The 22,458-nt window shown below is 47.8% G+C and overlaps 1 protein-coding gene across 3 annotated transcripts in view; it reads right to left on the reverse strand.

Annotated features, from left to right (window-relative positions):
* The window catches only part of LOC112246274 (integrin alpha-7), a 76,964-nt gene that overhangs the window by 29,671 nt on the left and 24,835 nt on the right, over nucleotides 1-22,458 (reverse strand). For 2 of the 3 annotated variants that reach the window (XM_042324835.1, XM_042324837.1), the window contains exons 2-4: nucleotides 8,473-8,680; nucleotides 6,644-6,899; nucleotides 5,642-5,773 (exon numbers count right to left, since the gene is read on the reverse strand). In XM_042324835.1, coding sequence (XP_042180769.1) covers nucleotides 5,642-5,773; nucleotides 6,644-6,899; nucleotides 8,473-8,680 — 596 coding nt within the window. Of the gene's footprint in view, nucleotides 1-4,141; nucleotides 4,250-5,641; nucleotides 5,774-6,643; nucleotides 6,900-8,472; nucleotides 8,681-22,458 lie in introns of all 3 variants that reach the window. The other variant, XM_042324836.1, reaches the window with a different exon arrangement.

Genomic DNA, 22,458 nt, shown 5'->3' on the forward strand with positions numbered 1-22,458 from the left:
ATCCTCTCTGTCTTTTACATAACGAAGTCTGATCCTCTCTGTCTTTAACATAAAGAAGTCTGATCCTCTCTGTCTTTAACATAAAGAAGTCTGATCCTCTCTGTCTTTAACATAAAGAAGTCTGATCCTCTCTGTCTTTTACATAACGAAGTCTGATCCTCTCTGTCTTTAACATAAAGAAGTCTGATCCTCTCTGTCTTTTACACAAAGAAGTCTGATCCTCTCTGTCTTTAACATAAAGAAGTCTGATCCTCTCTGTCTTTTACATAACGAAGTCTGATCCTCTCTGTCTTTTACATAAGAAGTCTGATCCTCTCTGTCTTTAACATAAAGAAGTCTGATCCTCTCTGTCTTTTACGTAAAGGAGTCTGATCCTCTCTGTCTTTTACACAAAGAAGTCTGAGCCTCTCTGTGTTTTACACAAAGAAGTCTGATCCTCTCTGTGTTTTACACAAAGAAGTCTGATCCTCTCTGTCTTTTACATAAGAAGTCTGATCCTCTCTGTCTTTTACGTAAAGGAGTCTGATCCTCTCTGTCTTTTACACAAAGAAGTCTGAGCCTCTCTGTGTTTTACACAAAGAAGTCTGATCCTCTCTGTGTTTTACACAAAGAAGTCTGATCCTCTCTGTCTTTTACATAAGAAGTCTGATCCTCTCTGTCTTTTACATAACGAAGTCTGATCCTCTCTGTCTTTTACACAAAGAAGTCTGATCCTCTCTGTGTTTTACACAAAGAAGTCTGATCCTCTCTGTCTTTTACATAACGAAGTCTGATCCTCTCTGTGTTTTACATAAAGAAGTCCAATCTGCTCCTTAAAGCTATAAAGGGAAGAGAGGCTTTATCTTGCAACCTTTTTTAAACTGGGGCCCACCAGGATTCGGGAATGGGGCCCACCAGGATTCGGGAATGGGGCCCACCAGGTTTCGGGAATGGGGCCCACCAGGTTTTGGGAATGGGGCCCACCAGGATTCGGGAATGGGGCCCACCAGGATTCGGGAATGGGGCCCACCAGGTTTTGGGAATGGGGCCCACCAGGTTTTGGGAATGGGGCCCACCAGGATTCGGGAATGGGGCCCACCAGGATTCGGGAATGGGGCCCACCAGGTTTCGGGAATGGGGCCCACCAGGTTTTGGGAATGGGGCCCACCAGGATTCGGGAATGGGGTCCCTGCAAACAGTTGTGTTGTGCAGCTGTCTACAGTGCAGGCCCTCGTGGTTGTAAGACTTATGTGAGGTATAAATGGATCTAAATATAATGTAGCTTCTTTACTGATCTCCGATCAGTAGTTCTCCGTGGGACTTCCTGTCAACGGAAAATCGTGTGAGACAAATTGGAAAATTGAAACATTTCATTTTTCATTGGCAGTATTTATTTTGGCAGTTACTGTGGAAAAACTGGGCCTGACTCATCAGTGGACTACGCTGGGTTCTCTATCCAACAGTAATCAGATTTAATGGATACGATCTGAGAAGAAACAGCATGTACAACTGCTGCTGCCTGGGTAGTGACTTGTTCACTCAGTCGAAAGACTGGATTTAATTATAAGCTATTTACATTTACAATAAGCTTTTTACATTTGAAGACATTGGGGACCAGTTTCCCGGACACATATCAAGCCTAGTCTTGTACTAAGACATCATTTTATTGGAGAATCTCCATTAGACATAATACAATAACAGAATGCATACAGGGCTGGTTTCCCGGAAGTCCTGGACTATAAAGGATCATACTGTTATTATACTATACAATACATTAGACATCTTTATCAGTCAAGACGAGTAGATTCCCATGTGAAGTCAGTCAGAGATGAAGATTACCACAGACTGTGGTGAAATTCCTTTGCATTTAATTCTGCATTTTTATTAGGATTTAACTTAAATCTGCCATTTAACTAAGCTAAAACAAAACCTGTAATAGCACTATCGTCTGTCTGTGGCCTTTTAGTAAGCGTGCAAAACATATGGTATATGTATTTAGTCATTATGTAATTTGGTTAGAGGGTCAATGGAGGCATGCAGCGAGTTATAAGTGAGGGGTCAAAGGTTATAATGGCCATTAAGGATGTGGAGGACGAGGGATAAGGCAGGATATTCCTCCCAAATGAAACCCTATTCTCTATATAGGGCACTACTTTAGACCAGGTCCTATAGGGCCCACAGTACACTACTTTAGACCAGGTCCTATAGGGCCCACAGTACACTACTTTAGACCAGATCCTATAGGGCCCACAGTACACTACTTTAGACCAGGTCCTATAGGGCCCACAGTACACTACTTTAGACCAGAGCCTATAGAGCCCACAGTACACTACTTTAGACCAGGTCCTATAGGGCCCACAGTACACTACTTTAGACCGGAGCCTGTAGGGCCCACAGTACACTACTTTAGACCAGAACCTATAGGGCCCACAGTGCACTATACTGTATATAGGGAATAAGGAGCCCTTTGGGAGGCAATCAAGTTGTTGTATAGAGGAGGATGAGAATAGAGAGGTTTACAGATGTAGAATAGATCCACATGGTTGATGGGAACAATCAATCGGATGGACAAAACGTTATTGGTTAGAGTCCATTAGCTGGATCTAAAATGGGAATGAGCAAGTATCTCTTATCGATAAAAGAGATGTCACTCGGCTCCAAGGAAAGGACTGCTCTTAACACCCAGCTCCATGTAAAGGACTGCTCTTAACACCCAGCTCCATGTAAAGGACTGCTCTTAACACCCAGCTCCAAGGAACAGACTGCTCTAAACACCCAGCTCCAGCAGACTGCCAAACACTCAGCTCCAAGGAACAGACTGCTCTAAACACTCAGCTCCAAGGAACAGACTGCTCTAAACACCCAGCTCCAAGGAAAGGACTGCTCTTAACACCCAGCTCCATGTAAAGGACTGCTCTTAACACCCAGCTCCATGTAAAGGACTGCTCTAAACACCCAGCTCCAAGTAAAGGACTGCTCTTAACACCCAGCTCCATGTAAAGGACTGCTCTAAACACCCAGCTCCATGTAAAGGACTGCTATTAACACCCAGCTCCAAGGAAAGGACTGCTCTAAACACCCAGCTCCAAGGAACGGACTGCTCTAAACACTCAGCTCCAAGGACTGCTCTAAACACTCAGCTCCAAGCTGCCAAACACTCAGCTCCAAGGAAAGGACTGCTCTAAACACTCAGCTCCAAGGAACACTGCTCCACTCAGCTCCAAAGGACTGCTCTAAACACCCAGCTCCATGTAAAGGACTGCTCTTAACACCCAGCTCCATGTAAAGGACTGCTCTAAACACCCAGCTCCATGTAAAGGACTGCTCTTAACTGTGCACTAGAACACAGATTCTAAACACTCTATTCCCCATGGGGCCTACGCTGTGGGAGCAGTATCATTCAACCTTATGCAAATCCCTCTTTGAGATACAGTATACTGTACATGTTAGTGTTGGTATTGTCTTTCTACACAAAATCCTACATAAACGATTACCACTGTGATCTCAGAATATTTTGTTCACTATGAGATTTGTTTTTAAATTCTGCTTTACTTATTTCACTTCAAACCCCTTTATTTTACTTAGCAAAGTTACCTGTATCTACAAAACGTAGATAAATAAGAATGTAGATCTAGATGTACTGTATATAGAACCAACACCAAGGTACCCTGGACAGCTCCAAACCATCACATCATAGAGTAAACTACAGACTGACAGACTGACAGGCTGTGCAGACTGCCCCACCATACAGACTGACAGACTGGCAGGCTGTACAGACCACTACACCAAACAGACTGACAGACAGTACAGACTGATAGTAACACAGAGAGACATGCAGACCAGACAGGAGTTCTATGTTCGAATCTACGTACATTCTAAACACGTTCTAGAGAAGAGCTAGCAACGAGCATACACCAACACATGGGGGTAAGGGCATGTGGGAGGACAGAAGGGATTGGGTTAATTCCATTCCAATTCTAATCAACTCAGGAAGAACACTGAAATTCCAATTCTCTTCAATGCTTTTCAATGTGGACAATTTGGAATTGGAATTTTGTTTACATTCTGAATTGACTGGCATTGAAATTGAATAGGCCACAACCCTGGAGACTTGATACAGTAAGTTGTATCAACATGAATCACCTCACTCCAAGCTACAAACCTAAGTAGCTATTCTGAGCTACGTCCTCAAACATGGGCCGGTTGGAGTGTGGCTCCAGAGTTTTGTACACCAGCGCATCTTCGTCGGGACTAGCCATGAACAAGAGCCCTGCGGCCCGAGAGAGAGGAAGAGAGAGAGGAAGGAGTGGGAGGGGAGGGGTGGAGGGAGTGGAGGAGGGGAGGTGGTGGTGAAGGGGAACAGGGTGACAAGGAGAGAGAGAGAGGGAGTGGGAGGGGAGGGGTGGAGGGAGTGGAGGAGGGGAGGTGGTGAAGGGGAACAGGGTGACAAGGAGAGAGAGAGGGAGTGCAGGTGAGAAAGGACTGTGCTGTGATTGTGTGTTTTCTTCTTCCTGGTACCAGTGGTTTGTGGGTAAACCACTGGTACCTAACAGAAGGATGACAAGACTGACTCACCCTGTACCCAGAATGCACTGCCAGAACTGTCTGTGGGGGACTCAAAGAACAGACAGACTTAGCCTGGTCACAGATCAGTTTGTAATGTTTAGCCAAATTCTCTATGTTGTTTTAGACAACTCCTTTGACTATGATTTTGGCTGGTCCCAGATCTGTTTGTGCTGTTTAGCCAACTGCTCTGACTATGAAATAGCCTGTTGCCAGATCTGTTTGTGCTTTTTAGCCAACTGCATGGCCTATGAAATAGACTGGCCCCAGACCACTTTGTATTTTTTTAGCCAATTTCGGGTATGGCATGACAGAAATGTGCTACCAAAGTACAAGTTTTAGATATATTGTATACTATATTTTATTATACTATAATTACATTATTACAAGCAGATACACCAACAGGCCATGTCAACTGTGAGATAATAATATAACTCTTAAATAGCCTATTATTATATTGTAATATTTCTGACCCTGATCCACAGGGCACAGAGTCTCTCTGCGTGTCATTTATATCATGATTGGACCATTCCTACGGTAGCTACTTCATGATTGGTCCATTCACACATTAGCTACTTCATGATTGGTCCATTCCTACATTAGCTACTTCATGATTGGTCCATTCCTACAGTAGCTACTTCATGATTGGTCCAATCCTACAGTAGCTACTTCATGATTGGTCCATTCCTACAGTAGCCAGTTCATGTGGGAAAGTATTCAGAATATTGAGGTGGAGCTCTGGTGAATCACGCTCATACACAGAGCAGGCTGAGGGATGGCCCATACGGACAGGAGAGAAACAGCACAAGGGTGTGTCTGAAATGTCACCTTTCCTCTATGTAGTCCACTACTGGTCTGCACCGCACTGGTCTGGGCCAGTCTGCCTTTTTAGCCCCATGTTGGTAGCTACTCTGAGTCCTCTCGGTCTGCGATAGGTATTTATTTTGGGTAGAGTGTGTCGTCAGTTGTCATCCTTCCCTGGCCTTCTCTCCTGTCCTGTCCTATGCTGTGCTCAGTGATCTCTGGTGAGACAGTGCAGCAGGCAGACAGCTGTGTGAGAGGAGCAGGAGAGGGCTGGGCAGGGCAGGGACGGTCCTACCCAGGTAACTATGGTAGGGAACAGGGATCAGCTGAGCATTCAGCTGTTTCTCATCCGCCACTTCATAGGGCCCGTCGTCATAGAAACCCAGATCCAGTAAAGTCTGGTTTAGTAGCTGGACGCGCATCTCTCCTAGAAGGAACAGAGTTAGAGGACACAAACAGACACAGACACACAGACAGACACACAGACACAGACAAGCATTCTTTCTCTCCCTCTCTCTCCCTTTCTCCCTTTCTCCCTTTCTCTCTCTCACACACACACACACACACACACACACACACACACACACACACACACACATTCTCTCTCTCTCTCTATTGCCAAACATACACACACACTTTCATTTTCAAACACATACAAAACAGTTATGTACAGGACAAAGTAAACCATCTCTAGGGTTCCATAGTGAAAATGTCAAGTACAATATAATGTCAATCGTGACTCCACCTAAGGCCTGTTTAATATATGAAACAATGATCCATAATTCCAGCCATGTTGATCCCTGACATTAAATAATGACAGTTCCATCCATCATCCCATTAACTACCTGCTGGGAATCAATCACTTTGATCGATCAGTATGACTGCGGAGGCCAGGCAGTAGGCTTATCAGTATGCAATGATTGGTCCACTAAAATACATGTAATTTTATGAAAACAGAATTGATGGCTTTTGGGTCGTTTTTTTTTTCAGTACGCTTCTGCATCTAAGACAACTGTAAGGGAAAAACTGACTAAAAAGCTCCAATAATATATTTTCAGTCTAACTCCATCATTTTAGAAAGTGCCAAAAATATTTTGTACGATTCATATAAGTAAAGTAAAGGCATACTGTATAGTAGCTGAATGGACACAACAAGACGTGTATGAAAACATCTGACAACAAGCTTTGACTTAACTACCATTTGGAAACACCTCAGCTGTCAGTCATCACTATTTAACCTGTATTTATACAGGTGTGTCTCAATGAGATAAAGAAAAGAAAAGGTCTGTCACTGTACCTTTCCAGTTGTACGTTCCAGGAGCTCCGAACATGATAAATTGGTTGTCGGGTGTGAAGGCGGCAGACAGACCCTGCTGACAGAAGCCAAACTGTTCGTGTCCCTGGGGTCGCCCCTCACAGAACTTCCACTCCCCTCCATCTAGGTCATCCCTCTCGGTCAGGTCCTCACTGAGCACGTAGCAACGCCCGATGGGGTCCCGCGTCTCCGACGGCAGGCCCACGCGCTGACGCAGCTCGTACAGATGGGCACACGTCTGAAAAAAGGGACAGGAGAGGTTTAGAGTAGCAGGTTCATTGATGAGGTCCTACAGGTTTAGCAGGTAGAGTAGCAGGTTCATTGATGAGGTCCTACAGGTTTGGACAGAGGCGGCAGAGAAGCTAAGTAACTGGAATAGATGGTCTAGTACACTACAGACATGCTAAACACATCTCGTACAGGTGGGCACAAGTTTGCTTCATTGAATTGGTCCCACAGGTCTGCTTCATTGAATTGGTCCCACAGGTCTGGTTCTTTGAATTGGTCCCAGAGGTCTGATTCATTGAATTGGTCCCACAGGTCTGGTTCTTTGAATTGGTCCCACAGGTCTGGTTCTTTGAATTGGTCCCACAGGTTTGATTCATTGAATTGGTCCCAGAGGTCTGATTCTTTGAATTGGTCCCACAGGTTTGATTCATTGAATTGGTCCCACAGGTTTGATTCATTGAATTGGTCCCACAGGTCTGTTTCATTGAATTGGTCCCACAGGTCTGGTTCTTTGAATTGGTCCCAGAGGTCTGATTCATTGAATTGGTCCCACAGGTCTGGTTCTTTGAATTGGTCCCACAGGTCTGATTCATTTAAAAATATATATATATTTAACTGGGCAAGTCAGTTAAGAACAAATTCTTATTTACAATGACGGCCTAGGAACAGTGGGTTAAATGCCTTGTTCAGGGGCAGAACGACAGATTTTACCTTGTCAGCTCGGGGATTCAACCCAGCAGCCTTTCGGTTACTGGATCAACGCCCTAACCACTAGGCTACCTGCCGCCTCTTCATTGAAGAGGTCCCACAGGTCTGAACAGAGGCAGGAGCACTAGTAGTACCATCTCAGCATAACTGAGACAACTACAATAGATGTCTAGCTATTCTACAAACATGAGTTCTTCCTAACTCAGCCTTTCCCAAACTCTGTCTTGGCTAGCCCAAGGGGGTGCGTGTGTTGGTGTTTACCCTGGTACTACACAGTTGATTCAAATAATCAAAGCTTGATGATTAGTTGATTATTTTAATCAGCTGTGTAATACGAGAGCAAACAAAACATGCACCTCTTGGGGTCTCGAGGACCGAGTTTGGAAAACGCTGTCCTAACCACTCAAACTGACCAGGGAAACCTCTGGACCCGAGCTACAGGCTCTAACCAGGGCCTGGAGTTGTTCAGGGAAACCTCTGGACCCGAGCTACAGGCTCTAACCAGGGCCTGGAGTTGTTCAGGGAAACCTCTGGACCCGAGCTACAGGCTCTAACCAGGGCCTGGAGTTATTCAGGGAAACCTCAGGACCCGAGCTACAGGCTCTAACCAGGGCCTGGAGTTGGTCAGGGAAACCTCTGGACCCGAGCTACAGGCTCTAACCAGGGCCTGGAGTTATTCAGGGAAACCTCAGGACCCGAGCTACAGGCTCTAACCAGGGCCTGGAGTTGGTCAGGGAAACCTCTGGACCCGCGCTACAGGCTCTAACCAGGGCCTGGAGTTGGTCAGGGAAACCTCTGGACCCGAGCTACAGGCTCTAACCAGGGCCTGGAGTTGGTCAGGGAAACCTCTGTGTGCTTGTGTACTGTGTACTAACCACCACCTTTCCTCCAATCCCCTGGCTCTTGACTGTTACTCCTAGCCACTGGTTGTCCTTGCTTTCCCAGTCTAGGTTTACGTCTCCATCGATGTCCACGCGCTCGCAGTCAAACTCCTCGCCTGTGATTGGACAGCGGTACAGAGCGCCAGGGCGCTTCCTCTGCATCATGCCCAGTCCTCTGGCCCGCGGCGCCCCCACCAGGATCCTGTTAGCAAGACACACAAACACACATGAATTTCTATGGAAATGGACGATAAAAGTGTTGTAGCGTAGCAAATTGTATTATATTGTTTCATACTGTATGTGATTGTTTCCGGGAGTATCCATTTAAAAGGGTAATCAGTAGTTGCTGCATCCATTTTTGGATGTATAAATGAATTAATTGTTACATTTTCAATGCTTAGCAGGACAGAAAATGGTCCAATTCACATTCTTATCAAGAGAACAACCCTGGTCATCTCTCTGCCTCTGATCCGACAGACTCACTAAACACAAATGCTTGATTTGTAAATTATGTCTGAGTGTTGGAGTGTGCCACTGGCTATCCGTAAATTTAAAAAACAAGAAAAATGGTGCCATCTTGTTTGCATTATATAAGTATTTTTTAATTATTCATATTTTTACTTTTACTTTTGATACTTAAGGATCTTTTTAAACCAAATACTTTTATAATTTTACTCAAGTAGTATTTTACTTGGTGACTTTCACATTTACTTGAGTCATTATACATTAAGTTATCTTTCATTTTATTCTAATATGACAGTTGCATACTTTTTCCACCACTGTCTTTTAGGCCAAGAAAGCTTCCTTCACACACAACTGTTACGAGGAGCATAGTCTCTCATGACAGACTGATCGAAACACAAATGATTAAGTAGCTGGCCAGCACACTCAAGATTTGGTTCTGGGTTCTGGTGATACTGGCAACATACCTACAAGCCCAATAGTCACCCTCTGACCTGTAAACACCGTGGGCACCATACTGTAGTTATGGACTTTTATTGGTTCCTGAAGTTGTTTCTGGTCAGGTCACATGGTCAGAAAACAGGAAACCCTTCCGACCCTACTGTTTAATGTTTCGGTTTGGAAAATGCATCTGGACACAGTACCAGCTTTTTAATTTCACCTGGCTGACAATATGAGGAGCCGCCTAAAGAGTGAGAAGAATGGCAGATAGAGGAATCCCAGCAGTGCTGAGGCAGAGAGCTCATAGTGAGGACGACCGGCTACTATTCTGAACTTAGTGTGGTGATCTTTCTGGCACCCAGAGCTGCTGAGGCATCAGCCAAATGGATGTTGCACAGAGTGGACGAGGAGAAGTCCAGAGGCTATAAGACTCAGGCTGGTTCCCAGACTTGACCTCTACAAGATCATCAACAGACTACATCAACCATCATCTACCATCCTCTATCCAGCTCTCTCCACTCAAGGCATGAACTGACCCTCTCCATCTTCGGAGGATAAAGATTTCAAAGACTTCTATTGGTTGACCTGTCATGATATATTGCTTGTTTGTTTTTGAAGCTTTCAGATTCTATAAAACGTGATATAGAAATGTAATAAATTACGATTATTGTTACATATGACCATCTCTCCTGAGCTAGTTAGTTTAGATGTTGTATATTTGACATGTTGTTAACAACAACCTCAGTTACTTTCAGTGAGGTCTCTATTCTTTGACACACAAAGCATCAACGTATTACTGGGAGGTTGAATCTATCACTGATACTACTATGTGTTATCATGATTCCCTCCCCCTCCTATCTTTTGTAACGGTTGCATTTTCAGTGGCTCTGGCTTCTGCCTTATACGGGCTGGCTGGTCCAGGGGGCTGGCTGGTCCAGGGGGCTGGCTGGTCCAGGGGGCTATTTAAAAACGCACCGTTGAACAACATTCCAACCAACCAATTCTCTCTCTCTCTCTCTCTCTCTCTCTCTCTCTCTCTCTCTCCTATCTCTCTCCTATCAGCCATCGCATGGCACAGGCCCAGAAGCTAGACACAGAGAAAGAGGGGGGGAGTGGGGGGAAGTGGGAGAGAGAGAAAGAGAGAAAGAGAGGAAGAATAAGTCAAGAGAGGGAATTAGAAGGAGGTAGAGCAAAAGGGGGACAGAGGGAGAAAGAGGGAAAAAAGAGAGAGAGAAAATGAGAGAGAGAGAGAGAGAAAGAGAAAGAGTGCATGAGAGAGAGAGAGAGAGACAGACAGACAGACAGAGAGAGAGAGAGAGAGAGAGAGAGAGAGAGAGAAAGAGAGAAAGAGGTAGAGCAAAAGGGGGACAGAGGGAAAAAGAGAGAGAGAATGAGAGAGAGAGAGAGAAAGAGAAAGAGTGCATGAGAGAGAGAGAGCGAGAGAGCGAGAGAGAGAGAGAGAGAGAGAGAGAGAGAGAGAGAGGGTCATGTTCAGAATGAGACAATTCTTTGAAATGGCTATAAATATGGTCTAGTTGAGGGGAATGCTACGTAAGTAGCTAGATGTACCCAGGCTTTCCAACATTGGGTAGCTTCACTTAACTTCACATTCCAGCTAAGGATTCATCCGGACTACGGAGGTGGATACTGCTCTTCCGCCTGCCGTTAACTCTAGCAGGCTTGTAACTGAGCGTGTATGTCCCTCTTGGCTAGTCGAACGCCGAACTCTTCATTCAGACGATGCAGAACCAATAACCCATGGGAGAGTCAGAGAAACATTTACATTTGTACCGAAAGCAACATGAATGAAAAGCTTTCTTGCACATTTAGCAGGCTATGGTGTGAGAGGCTTTTAGATATTTTAATATTACTATATTTTAAACACACAACAACAACAAAAACATTTTATTAGCAAACTATTTGGTAAATATTGAATTGGTCATTTTCCTCAATTGTGATTGGTCCTCAACTCGTGGCTCAGACATTTTCATTCAGGATAAATGCAGTTAGCCTACCCCAGAGCAGGTTAGTCCTGAAGGATACGTCGCCGTAGAAATGTGCCTGGCTAAAAGGTGAGCCACTTTCGGGGTAACGGTTATCCCAAGTTGAACTCAGAATTGACCCAAAGTTGCCACGCTAACTCTTCAAACCTGATTGGTAGTATAGGACTCAGACAGAAAGACAGAGGCCTGAAGTGGTTGAGCATGGTGAATTTGTAGCCTGTCAGTCGTCAGTACCACACTAAAACTGACGGCAGGTGTTGGGGTGTTGGATTAAGATAATGTATTTACAAGTGTAGAAATCACACACTGTGTGAACGAATGGCTAAGACAGTCATTCCTAGCCTGGAGTGACTCCTAAGCACTCCTGAACTCTGTCTGTGCTTGAGCCAACTTCTCCAGTGTTCATTGTCATGTCATGACAGTAAATGAGGGGTAGTAGGCTAATACAATACAGTTCAATCTGGCGACTAGGCTAAAGTCACTCCTTGCACTGAGACATGGCTGTGTAGACTCCTATGGTGTTTAGAGAAGTCAACAGTCATGTCTCAGAGCAAAATTACTTTGTTAAAGCTATGTGTAAAGAGGGAACAGGCTGGAGGGCTCCAGGCAGGATAACAGTTGGTGTACCTAACCTGACTACAGGGTAACAGTTGGTGTATCTAACCTGACTACAGGGTAAAAGTTGATGTATCTAACCTGACTACAGAGTAACAGTTAGTGTATCTAACCTGACTACAGGGTAACAGTTGGTGTATCTAACCTGACTACAGGGTAACAGTTGGTGTATCTAACCTGACTACAGGGTAACAGTTGGTGTATCTAACCTGATTACAGGGTAACAGTTGGTGTATCTAACCTGACTACAGGGTAACAGTTGATGTACCTAACCTGACTACAGCTAGTAACAGTTAGTGTATCTAACCTGACTACAGGGTAACAGTTGGTGAATCTAACCTGACTACAGGGTAACAGTTGGTGTATCTAACCTGACTACAGGGTAACAGTTGGTGTATCTAACCTGACTACAGGGTAACAGCTGGTGTATCTAACCTGACTACAGGGTAACAGTTGGTGTATCTAACCTGACTACAGGGTAACAGTTGGTGTATCTAACCTGACTACAGGGTAACAGTTGGTGTATCTAACCTGACTACAGGGTAACAGTTGGTGTATCTAACCTGACTACAGGGTAACAGTTGGTGTATCTAACCTGACTACAGGGTAACAGTTGGTGTATCTAACCTGACTACAGGGTAACAGTTGGTGTATCTAACCTGACTACAGGGTAACAGTTGGTGTATCTAACCTGACCACAGCTACAGGATAACAATGGGTGTATCTAACCTGACTACAGCTACAGGGTAACAGTTGGTGAATCTAACATGACTACAGCTACAGGGTAACAGTTGGTGTATCTAACCTGACTACAGGGTAACAGCAGGTGTATCTAACCTGACTACAGCTACAGGATAACAGTTGGTGTATCTAACCTGACTACAGGGTAACAGCTGGTGTATCTAACCTGACCACAGCTACAGGGTAACAGCTGGTGTATCTAACCTGACTACAGGATAACAGCTGGTGTATCTAACCTGACTACAGGGTAACAATTGGTGTATCTAACCTGACTACAGGGTAACATTTGGATATAGCTAACCTGACTACAGGGTAACAGCTGGTGTATCTAACCTGACTACAGGGTAACAGTCGGTGTATCTAACATGACTACAGGGTAACAGTTGGTGTATCTAACCTGACTACAGGATAACAGTTGGTGTATCTAACCTGACTACAGGGTAACAGTTGGTGTATCTAACCTGACTACAGGGTAACAGTTGGTGTATCTAACCTGGCTACAGCTACAGGATAACAGTTGGTGTACCTAACCTGACTACAGAGTAACAGTTAGTGTATCTAACCTGACTACAGGGTAACAGTTGGTGAATCTAACCTGACTACAGGGTAACAGTTGGTGTATCTAACCTGACTACAGGGTAACAGTTGGTGTATCTAACCTGATTACAGGGTAACAGTTGGTGTATCTAACCTGACTACAGGGTAACAGTTGATGTACCTAACCTGACTACAGAGTAACAGTTAGTGTATCTAACCTGACTACAGGGTAACAGTTGGTGAATCTAACCTGACTACAGGGTAACAGTTGGTGTATCTAACCTGACTACAGGGTAACAGTTGGTGTATCTAACCTGATTACAGGGTAACAGTTGGTGTATCTAACCTGACTACAGGGTAACAGTTGATGTACCTAACCTGATTACAGGGTAACAGTTGGTGTATCTAACCTGACTACAGGGTAACAGTTGGTGTATCTAACCTGACTACAGCTACAGGATAACAGTTGGTGTATCTAACCTGACTACAGGGTAACAGTTGGTGTATCTAACCTGACTACAGCTACAGGGTAACAGTTGGTGTAGCTAACCTGACTACAGGGTAACAGTTGGTGTATCTAAACTGACTACAGGGTAACAGCTGGTGTATCTAACCTGACCACAGCTACAGGATAACAGTGGGTGTATCTAACCTGACTACAGCTACAGGGTAACAGTTGGTGAATCTAACCTGACTACAGCTACAGGGTAACAGTTGGTGTATCTAACCTGACTACAGGGTAACAGCAGGTGTATCTAACCTGACTACAGCTACAGGATAACAGTTGGTGTATCTAACCTGACTACAGGATAACAGCTGGTGTATCTAACCTGACTACAGGGTAACAGCTGGTGTATCTAACCTGACTACAGGATAACAGCTGGTGTATCTAACCTGACTACAGGGTAACAGTTGGTGTATCTAACCTGACTACAGGGTAACATTTGGATATAGCTAACCTGACTACAGGGTAACAGCTGGTGTATCTAACCTGACTACAGGGTAACAGTTGATGTATCTAACATGACTACAGGGTAACAGTTGGTGTATCTAACCTGACTACAGGGTAACAGCTGGTGTATCTAACCTGACTACAGAGTAACAGTTGGTGTATCTAACCTGACTACAGGGTAACAGCTGGTGTATCTAACCTGGCTACAGCTACAGGATAACAGTTGGTGTACAACCTGACTACAGGTAACAGTTGGTATCTAACCTGCCTAAGGGTAACCTGACTACAGGGTAACAGTTGGTGTATCTAACCTGACTACAGGGTAACAGCTGGTGTATCTAACCTGACTACAGCTAACAGGATGTAACAGTAACAGTTGTGTATCTAACCTGACTACAGCTACAGGATAACAGTTGGTGTATCTAACCTGACTGAGCTACAGGGTAACAGCTGGTGAATCTAACCTGACTACAGCTACAGGATAACAGTTGGTGTATCTAACCTGACTACAGCTACAGGGTAACAGTTGGTGAATCTAACCTGACTACAGCTACAGGGTAACAGTTGGTGTATCTAACCTGACTACAGGGTAACAGCTGGTGTATCTAACCTGACTACAGGGTAACAGTTGGTAAACATGACTACAGGGTAACAGTTGGTGTATCTAACCTGACTACAGGGTAACAGCTGGTGTATCTAACCTGACTACAGGGTAATAGTTGGTGTATCTAACCTGACTACAGGATAACAGCTGGTGTATCTAACCTGACTACAGGGTAACAGTTGGTGTATCTAACCTGACTACAGCTACAGGGTAACAGTTGGTGTATCTAACCTGACTACAGGTAACAGTTGGTGTATCTAACCTGACTACAGGGTAACAGTTGGTGTATCTAACCTGACTACAGGGTAACAGCTGGTGTATCTAACCTGACTACAGGGTAGCAGTTGGTGTATCTAACCTGACTACAGGGTAACAGTTGGTGTATCTAACCTGACTACAGGGTAACAGTTGGTGTATCTAACCTGACTACAGGGTAACAGTTGATGTACCTAACCTGACTACAGGGTAACATTTGGATATAGCTAACCTGACTACAGGGTAACATTTGGATATAGCTAACCTGACTACAGGGTAACATTTGGATGTAGCTAACCTGACTACAGGGTAACAGCTGGTGTATCTAACCTGACTACAGGGTAACAGTTGGTGTATCTAACATGACTACAGGGTAACAGTTGGTGTATCTAACCTGACTACAGGATAACAGTTGGTGTATCTAACCTGACTACAGGGTAACAGTTGGTGTATCTAACCTGACTACAGGGTAACAGTTGGTGTATCTAACCTGACTACAGCTACAGGATAACAGTTGGTGTATCTAACCTGACTACAGGGTAATAGTTGGTGTATCTAACCTGACTACAGGATAACAGCTGGTGTATCTAACCTGACTACAGGGTAACAGTTGGTGTATCTAACCTGACTACAGCTAAAGGATAACAGTTGGTGTATCTAACCTGACTACAGCTACAGGGTAACAGTTGGTGAATCTAACCTGACTACAGCTACAGGGTAACAGTTGGTGTATCTAACCGGACTACAGGGTAACAGCTGGTGTATCTAACCTGACTACAGCTACAGGATAACAGTTGGTGTATCTAACCTGACTACAGGGTAATAGTTGGTGTATCTAACCTGACTGCAGGATAACAGCTGGTGTATCTAACCTGACTACAGCGTAACAGTTGGTGTATCTAACCTGACTACAGCTACAGGATAACAGTTGGTGTATCTAACCTGACTACAGCTACAGGATAACAGTTGGTGTATCTAACCTGACTACAGCTACAGGGTAACAGTTGGTGAATCTAACCTGACTACAGCTACAGGGTAACAGTTGGTGTATCTAACCTGACTACAGGGTAACAGCTGGTGTATCTAACCTGACTACAGCTACAGGATAACAGTTGGTGTATCTAACCTGACTACAGCTACAGGGTAACAGTTGATGAATCTAACCTGACTACAGGATAACAGGTGGTGTATCTAACCTGACTACAGGGTAACAGTTGGTGTATTTTACCTGACTACAGGATAACAGCTGGTGTATCTAACCTGACTACAGGATAACAGTTGGTGTATCTAACCAGACTACAGGGTAACAGTTGATGTATCTAACCTAACTACAGGGTAACAGCTGGTGTATCTAACCTGACTACAGGATAACAGTTGGTGTATCTAACCTGGCGTCACTCTGGACCCTGATCTCTCTTGACAAACATATCAAGACCATTTCAAGGACAGCTTTTTTCCATCTATGTAACATTACAAAAATCAGAAACTTTCTGTCCAAAAATGATGCAGGAAAATGATTCCATGCTTTTGTCACTTCTAGGTTAGACAACTGCAATGCTCTACTTTCCGGCTACCTGGATAAAGCACTAAATAAACTTCAGTTAGTGCTAAACACGGCTGCTAGAATCTTTTATTATAATTTTTCTTCACCTATTTTTTCTCCACAATTTCATGGTTTCCAATTGGTAGTAGTTACAGTCTTGTCTCATCGCTGCAACTGCCATACGGACTCGGGAGAGGCGAAGGTCGAGAGCCATGCTTCCTCCGAAACACAACCCAACCATGCCGCACTGCTTCTTCACACAATGCCCATCCAACCCAGATGCCAGCTGCACGAATGTGTCGGAGGAAACACCGTACACCTGGCGACCGTGTCAGCGCGCACTGCGCCCGACACCACAGGAGTCGCTAGTGCGCGATGAGACAAGGATATCCCTGCCGACCAAACCCTCCCTAACACAGACGACGCTGGGCCAATTGACAGCTGCTAGAATCTTGACTAGAACCCAAAAAATTTGATCATATTACTCCAGTGCTAGCCTCTGTACACTGGCTTCCTGTTAAGGCAAGGGCTGATTTCAAGGTTTTACTGGTAACCTACAAATCATTTCAGGGGCTTGCTCCTACCTATCTTTCCGATTTGGTCCTGCCGTACATACCTACACGTACGCTACGGTCACAAGACGCAGGCCTCCGAAACTGACCCTAGAATTTCTAAGGAGCAGCTGGAGGCAGGGCTTTCTCCTATAGAGCTCAATTTTTATGGAATGGTCTACCTACCCATGTGAGAGACGCAGACTAAAGTTGTTATTGAAGACATCTCTTCAGTAGGTCCTATGATTGAGTGTAGTCTGGCCCAGGAGTGTGAAGGTGAACGGAAAGGCACTGGAGCAAGGAACCGCCCTTGCTGTCTCTGCCTGGCCGGTTCCCCTCTCTCCTCTGGGATTCTGTGCCTCTAACCCTATTACAGGGGCTGAGTCACTGGCTTACTGGTGCTCTTCCATGCCGTCCCTAGGAGGGGTGCGTCACTTGAGTGGGTCGAGTCACTGACGCGATCTTCCTGTCTGGGTTGGTGCTCCCCCACCCCCCCCCCCCTTGCCTGTGCCGTGGTGGAGATCTTTGTGGGCTTTACTCAGCATTGTCTCAGGATGGTAAATTGGTGGTTGAAGATAACCCTCTAGTGGTGTGGGTGCTGTGCTTTGGCAAAGGGGGTGGGGTTAGATCCTGCCTGTTTTGCCCTGTCCGGGGGTATCGTCGGATGGGGCCACAGTGTCTCCTGACCCCTCCTGTCTTAGCCGCCAGTATTTATGCTGCAGTAGTTCATGTGTCGGGGGGATATGGTAAGTCTGTTATATCTGGAGTATTTCTCCCGTCTTATCTGGTGTCCTGTGTGAATTTAAGTATGCTCTTTCTAATTCTCTCTCTCTCTTTCTCTCTTTCTTTCTCTCTCTCGGAGGACCTGAGCCCTAGGCTAATGCCACAGGACTACCTGGCCTGATGACTCCTTGCTGTCCCCAGTCCACCTGGCCATGCTGCTGCTCCAGTTTCAACTGTTCTGCCTGCGGCTATGGAACCCTGACCTGTTCACCGGACGTGCTGTCTAGGTTTCTTCCTAGGTTTTGGCCTTTCTAGGGAGTTTTTCCTAGCCACCGTGCTTCTACACCTGCATTGCTTACTGTTTGGGGTTTTTAGGCTGGGTTTCTGTACAGCACTTTGAGATATCAGCTGATGTAAGAAGGGCTTTATAAATACATTTGATTTGATTTTGATTTGACTACAGCTACAGGGTAACAGTTGGTGTATCCAGGATGGGAGGGGGGTAGATCTACATCCCTCTCCTCTTCTCTCCCTCTTCTCTCCCCCCTCGTCACACCCTCTGTCTTGACACTGTTTCCTCTACAGCCCCTTTCCATTTTCGCATGTGTAGCGGACATGAGTCGGTTATGGTCACGTGATGAGATAGCCCCACCTGCGCACTTCAAAACCTGTGTCTGCCCTCAGCTCAAGAAGGATTTTCTTCTTGGCCTAAGACGTTGGTTGCTCCAGTGGGAGATCAGGGATCATGTCCCTCGTGTACACAGATACGCACCGACACATACAAACACCTGCACAGCCAGCCCAGCCAGCCCTCTAGTCTGACAGCCAGCCACCCAACCAGCCCTCTAGTCTGACAGCCAGCCAGTAAGTCACCTAACCAGCCCTCCAGTCTGACAGCCAGCCACCCAGCCAGCCACCTAGTCAGGCCTCTTGTCTGACAACCAGCCACCTAGCCAACCAGCCCTCTAGTCTGAAAGCCAACCACCTAGTCAGCCCTCTAGTCTGACAGCCAGCCACCCAGCCAGCCACCTAGCCAGCCCTCTAGTCTGACAGCCAGCCAGCCCTCTAGTCTTACAGCCAGCCAGCCCTCTAGTCTGACAGCCAGCCACCCAACCAGCCCTCTAGTCTGACAGCCAGCCAGTAAGCCACCTAGCCAACCCTCTAGTCTGACAGCCAGCCACCCAGCCAGCCCTCTAGTCTGACAGTCAGCCACCCAGCCAGCCACCTAGCCAGCCCTCTAGTCTGACAGCCAGCCAGCAACCCAGCCCCCTAGCCAACCCTCTAGTCTGACAGCCAGCCGCACAGCCAGCTCTCTAGTCTAACAGCCAGCCAACCAGCCAGCCCTCTTGTCTGACAGCCAGCCAGCCACCCAGCCATCCAGCCAGCCCTCATGTCTGACAGCCAGACACCCAGCCAGCTACCTAGCCAGCCCTCTAGTCTGACAGCCAGCCACCTCGTTAGCACTCTTGTCTGACAGCAAGCCACCCAGCCAGCCACCTAGCCAGCCCTCTAGTCTGACAGCCAGCAACCTATCCAGCCCTCTAGTCTGGCAGCCAGCCACTATGCCATCCACCCAGGCATCCCTCTTGTATGACAGCCAGCCACCCAGCCAGCCAACTAGCAAGCCCTCTAGTCTGACAGCCAGCCACCCAGACAGCCCTCTAGTCTGACAGCCAGCCACCTAGCCACCTAGCCAGCCCTCTAATCTGACAGCCAGCCACCCACCCAGCCACCTAGCCAGCCCTCTAGTCTGACAGCCAGCCACCAAGCCAGCCCTCTAGTCTGACAGCCAGCCACCCAGCCAGCTACCTAGCCAGCCCTTTAGTCTGACAGCCAGTCAGCCCTCAAGTCTGACAGCCAGCCACCCAGCCAGCCCTCTAGTCTGACAGCCAGCCACCCATTCAGCCACCTAGCCAGCCCTCTATTCTGACAGCCAGCCACCTAGACAGCCCTCTAGTCTGACAGCCAGCCACCCAGCCAGCCACCTAGCCAGCCCTCTAGTCTGACAGCCAGCCAGCCAGCCCTCTAGTCTGACAGCCAGCCAGCCACCTAGCCAGCCCTCTAGTCTGACAGCCAGCCAGCTAGTCTGACAGCCAGCCAGCCCAGCCAGCCAGCCCCCTCTAGTCTGACAGCCAGCCAGCCAGCCACCTAGCCAGCCCTCTAGTCTGACAGCCAGCCAGCCCTCTAGTCTGACAGCCAGCCAGCCAGCCCTCTAGTCTGACAGCCAGCCACCCAACCAGCCCTCTAGTCTGACAGCCAGCCAGTAAGCCACCTAGCCAACCCTCTAGTCTGACAGCCAGCCACCAAGCCAGCCCTCTAGTCTGACAGCCAGCCACCCAGCCAGCCACCTAGCCAGCCCTCTAGTCTGACAGCCAGCAACCTATCCAGCCCTCTAGTCTGGCAGCCAGCCACTATGCCATCCACCCAGGCATCCTCTTGTATGACAGCCAGCCACCCAGCCAGCCAACTAGCAAGCCCTCTAGTCTGACAGCCAGCCACCCAGACAGCCCTCTAGTCTGACAGCCAGCCACCTAGCCACCTAGCCAGCCCTCTAATCTGACAGCCAGCCACCCACCCAGCCACCTAGCCAGCCCTCTAGTCTGACAGCCAGCCACCAAGCCAGCCCTCTAGTCTGACAGCCAGCCACCCAGCCAGCTACCTAGCCAGCCCTTTAGTCTGACAGCCAGTCAGCCCTCAAGTCTGACAGCCAGCCACCCAGCCAGCCCTCTAGTCTGACAGCCAGCCACCCATTCAGCCACCTAGCCAGCCCTCTATTCTGACAGCCAGCCACCTAGACAGCCCTCTAGTCTGACAGCCAGCCACCCAGCCAGCCACCTAGCCAGCCCTCTAGTCTGACAGCCAGCCAGCCAGCCCTCTAGTCTGACAGCCAGCCAGCCAGCCCTCTAGTCTGACAGCCAGCCACCCAGCCAGCCACCTAGCCAGCCCTCTAGTCTGACAGCCAGCCAGCCCTCTAGTCTGACAGCCAGCCAGCCAGCCCTCTAGTCTGACAGCCAGCCACCCAACCAGCCCTCTAGTCTGACAGCCAGCCAGTAAGCCACCTAGCCAACCCTCTAGTCTGACAGCCAGCCACCAAGCCAGCCCTCTAGTCTGACAGCCAGCCACCCAGCCAGCCACCCAGCCAGCCCTCTAGTCTGAAGGCCAGCCACCCAGCCAGCCCCCTAGCCAACCCTCTAGTCTGACAACCAGCCACCTAGCCGGCCCTCTAGTCTGACAGCCAGCCAGCCAAATAGCCTTCTAGTCTGACAGTCAGCCACCTCATTAGCAGTCTTGTCTGACAGCAATCCACCGAACCAGCCTTCTAGTCTGACAGTCAGCCACCTAGACAGCCCTCTAGTCTGACAGCCAGCCACCTATCCAGCCCTCTAGTCTGGAAGCCAGCCACTATGCCAGCCACCCAGCCATCCCTCTTTTCTGACAGCCAGCCACCCAGCTACCTAGCCATTCCTCTTGTCTAACAGCCAGCCACCCAGCCACCTAGCCAGCCCTCTAATCTGACAGCCAGCCACCCACCCAGCCACCTAGCCAGCCCTCTAGTCTGACAGCCAGCCACCAAGCCAGCCCTCTAGTCTGACAGCCAGCCACCCAGCCAGCTACCTAGCCAGCCCTTTAGTCTGACAGCCAGTCAGCCCTCAAGTCTGACAGCCAGCCACCCAGCCAGCCCTCTAGTCTGACAGCCAGCCACCCATTCAGCCACCTAGCCAGCCCTCTATTCTGACAGCCAGCCACCTAGACAGCCCTCTAGTCTGACAGCCAGCCACCCAGCCAGCCACCTAGCCAGCCCTCTAGTCTGACAGCCAGCCAGCCAGCCCTCTAGTCTGACAGCCAGCCAGCCCTCTAGTCTGACAGCCAGCCAGCCAGCCAGCCCTCTAGTCTGACAGCCAGCCACCCAACCAGCCCTCTAGTCTGACAGCCAGCCAGTAAGCCACCTAGCCAACCCTCTAGTCTGACAGCCAGCCACCAAGCCAGCCCTCTAGTCTGACAGCCAGCCACCCAGCCAGCCACCCAGCCAGCCCTCTAGTCTGAAGGCCAGCCACCCAGCCAGCCCCCTAGCCAACCCTCTAGTCTGACAACCAGCCACCTAGCCGGCCCTCTAGTCTGACAGCCAGCCAGCCAAATAGCCTTCTAGTCTGACAGTCAGCCACCTCATTAGCAGTCTTGTCTGACAGCAATCCACCGAACCAGCCTTCTAGTCTGACAGTCAGCCACCTAGACAGCACTCTAGTCTGACAGCCAGCCACCTATCCAGCCCTCTAGTCTGGAAGCCAGCCACTATGCCAGCCACCCAGCCATCCCTCTTTTCTGACAGCCAGCCACCCAGCTACCTAGCCATTCCTCTTGTCTAACAGCCAGCCACCCAGCCACCTAGCCAGCCCTCTAGTCTGACAGCCAGCCACCCAGTCAGCCACCTAGCCAGCCCTCTAGTCTGACAGACAGCCAGCCAGCCCTCTAGTCTGACAGCCAGCCACCAAGCCAGTCCTCTAGTCTGACAGCCAGCCACCCAGCCAGCCCTCTAGTCTGACAGCCAGCCACCC

This window comes from Oncorhynchus tshawytscha, linkage group LG07 (genome assembly GCF_018296145.1).
Source record: "Oncorhynchus tshawytscha isolate Ot180627B linkage group LG07, Otsh_v2.0, whole genome shotgun sequence".
Classification (NCBI taxonomy): Eukaryota; Metazoa; Chordata; class Actinopteri; order Salmoniformes; family Salmonidae; genus Oncorhynchus; species Oncorhynchus tshawytscha.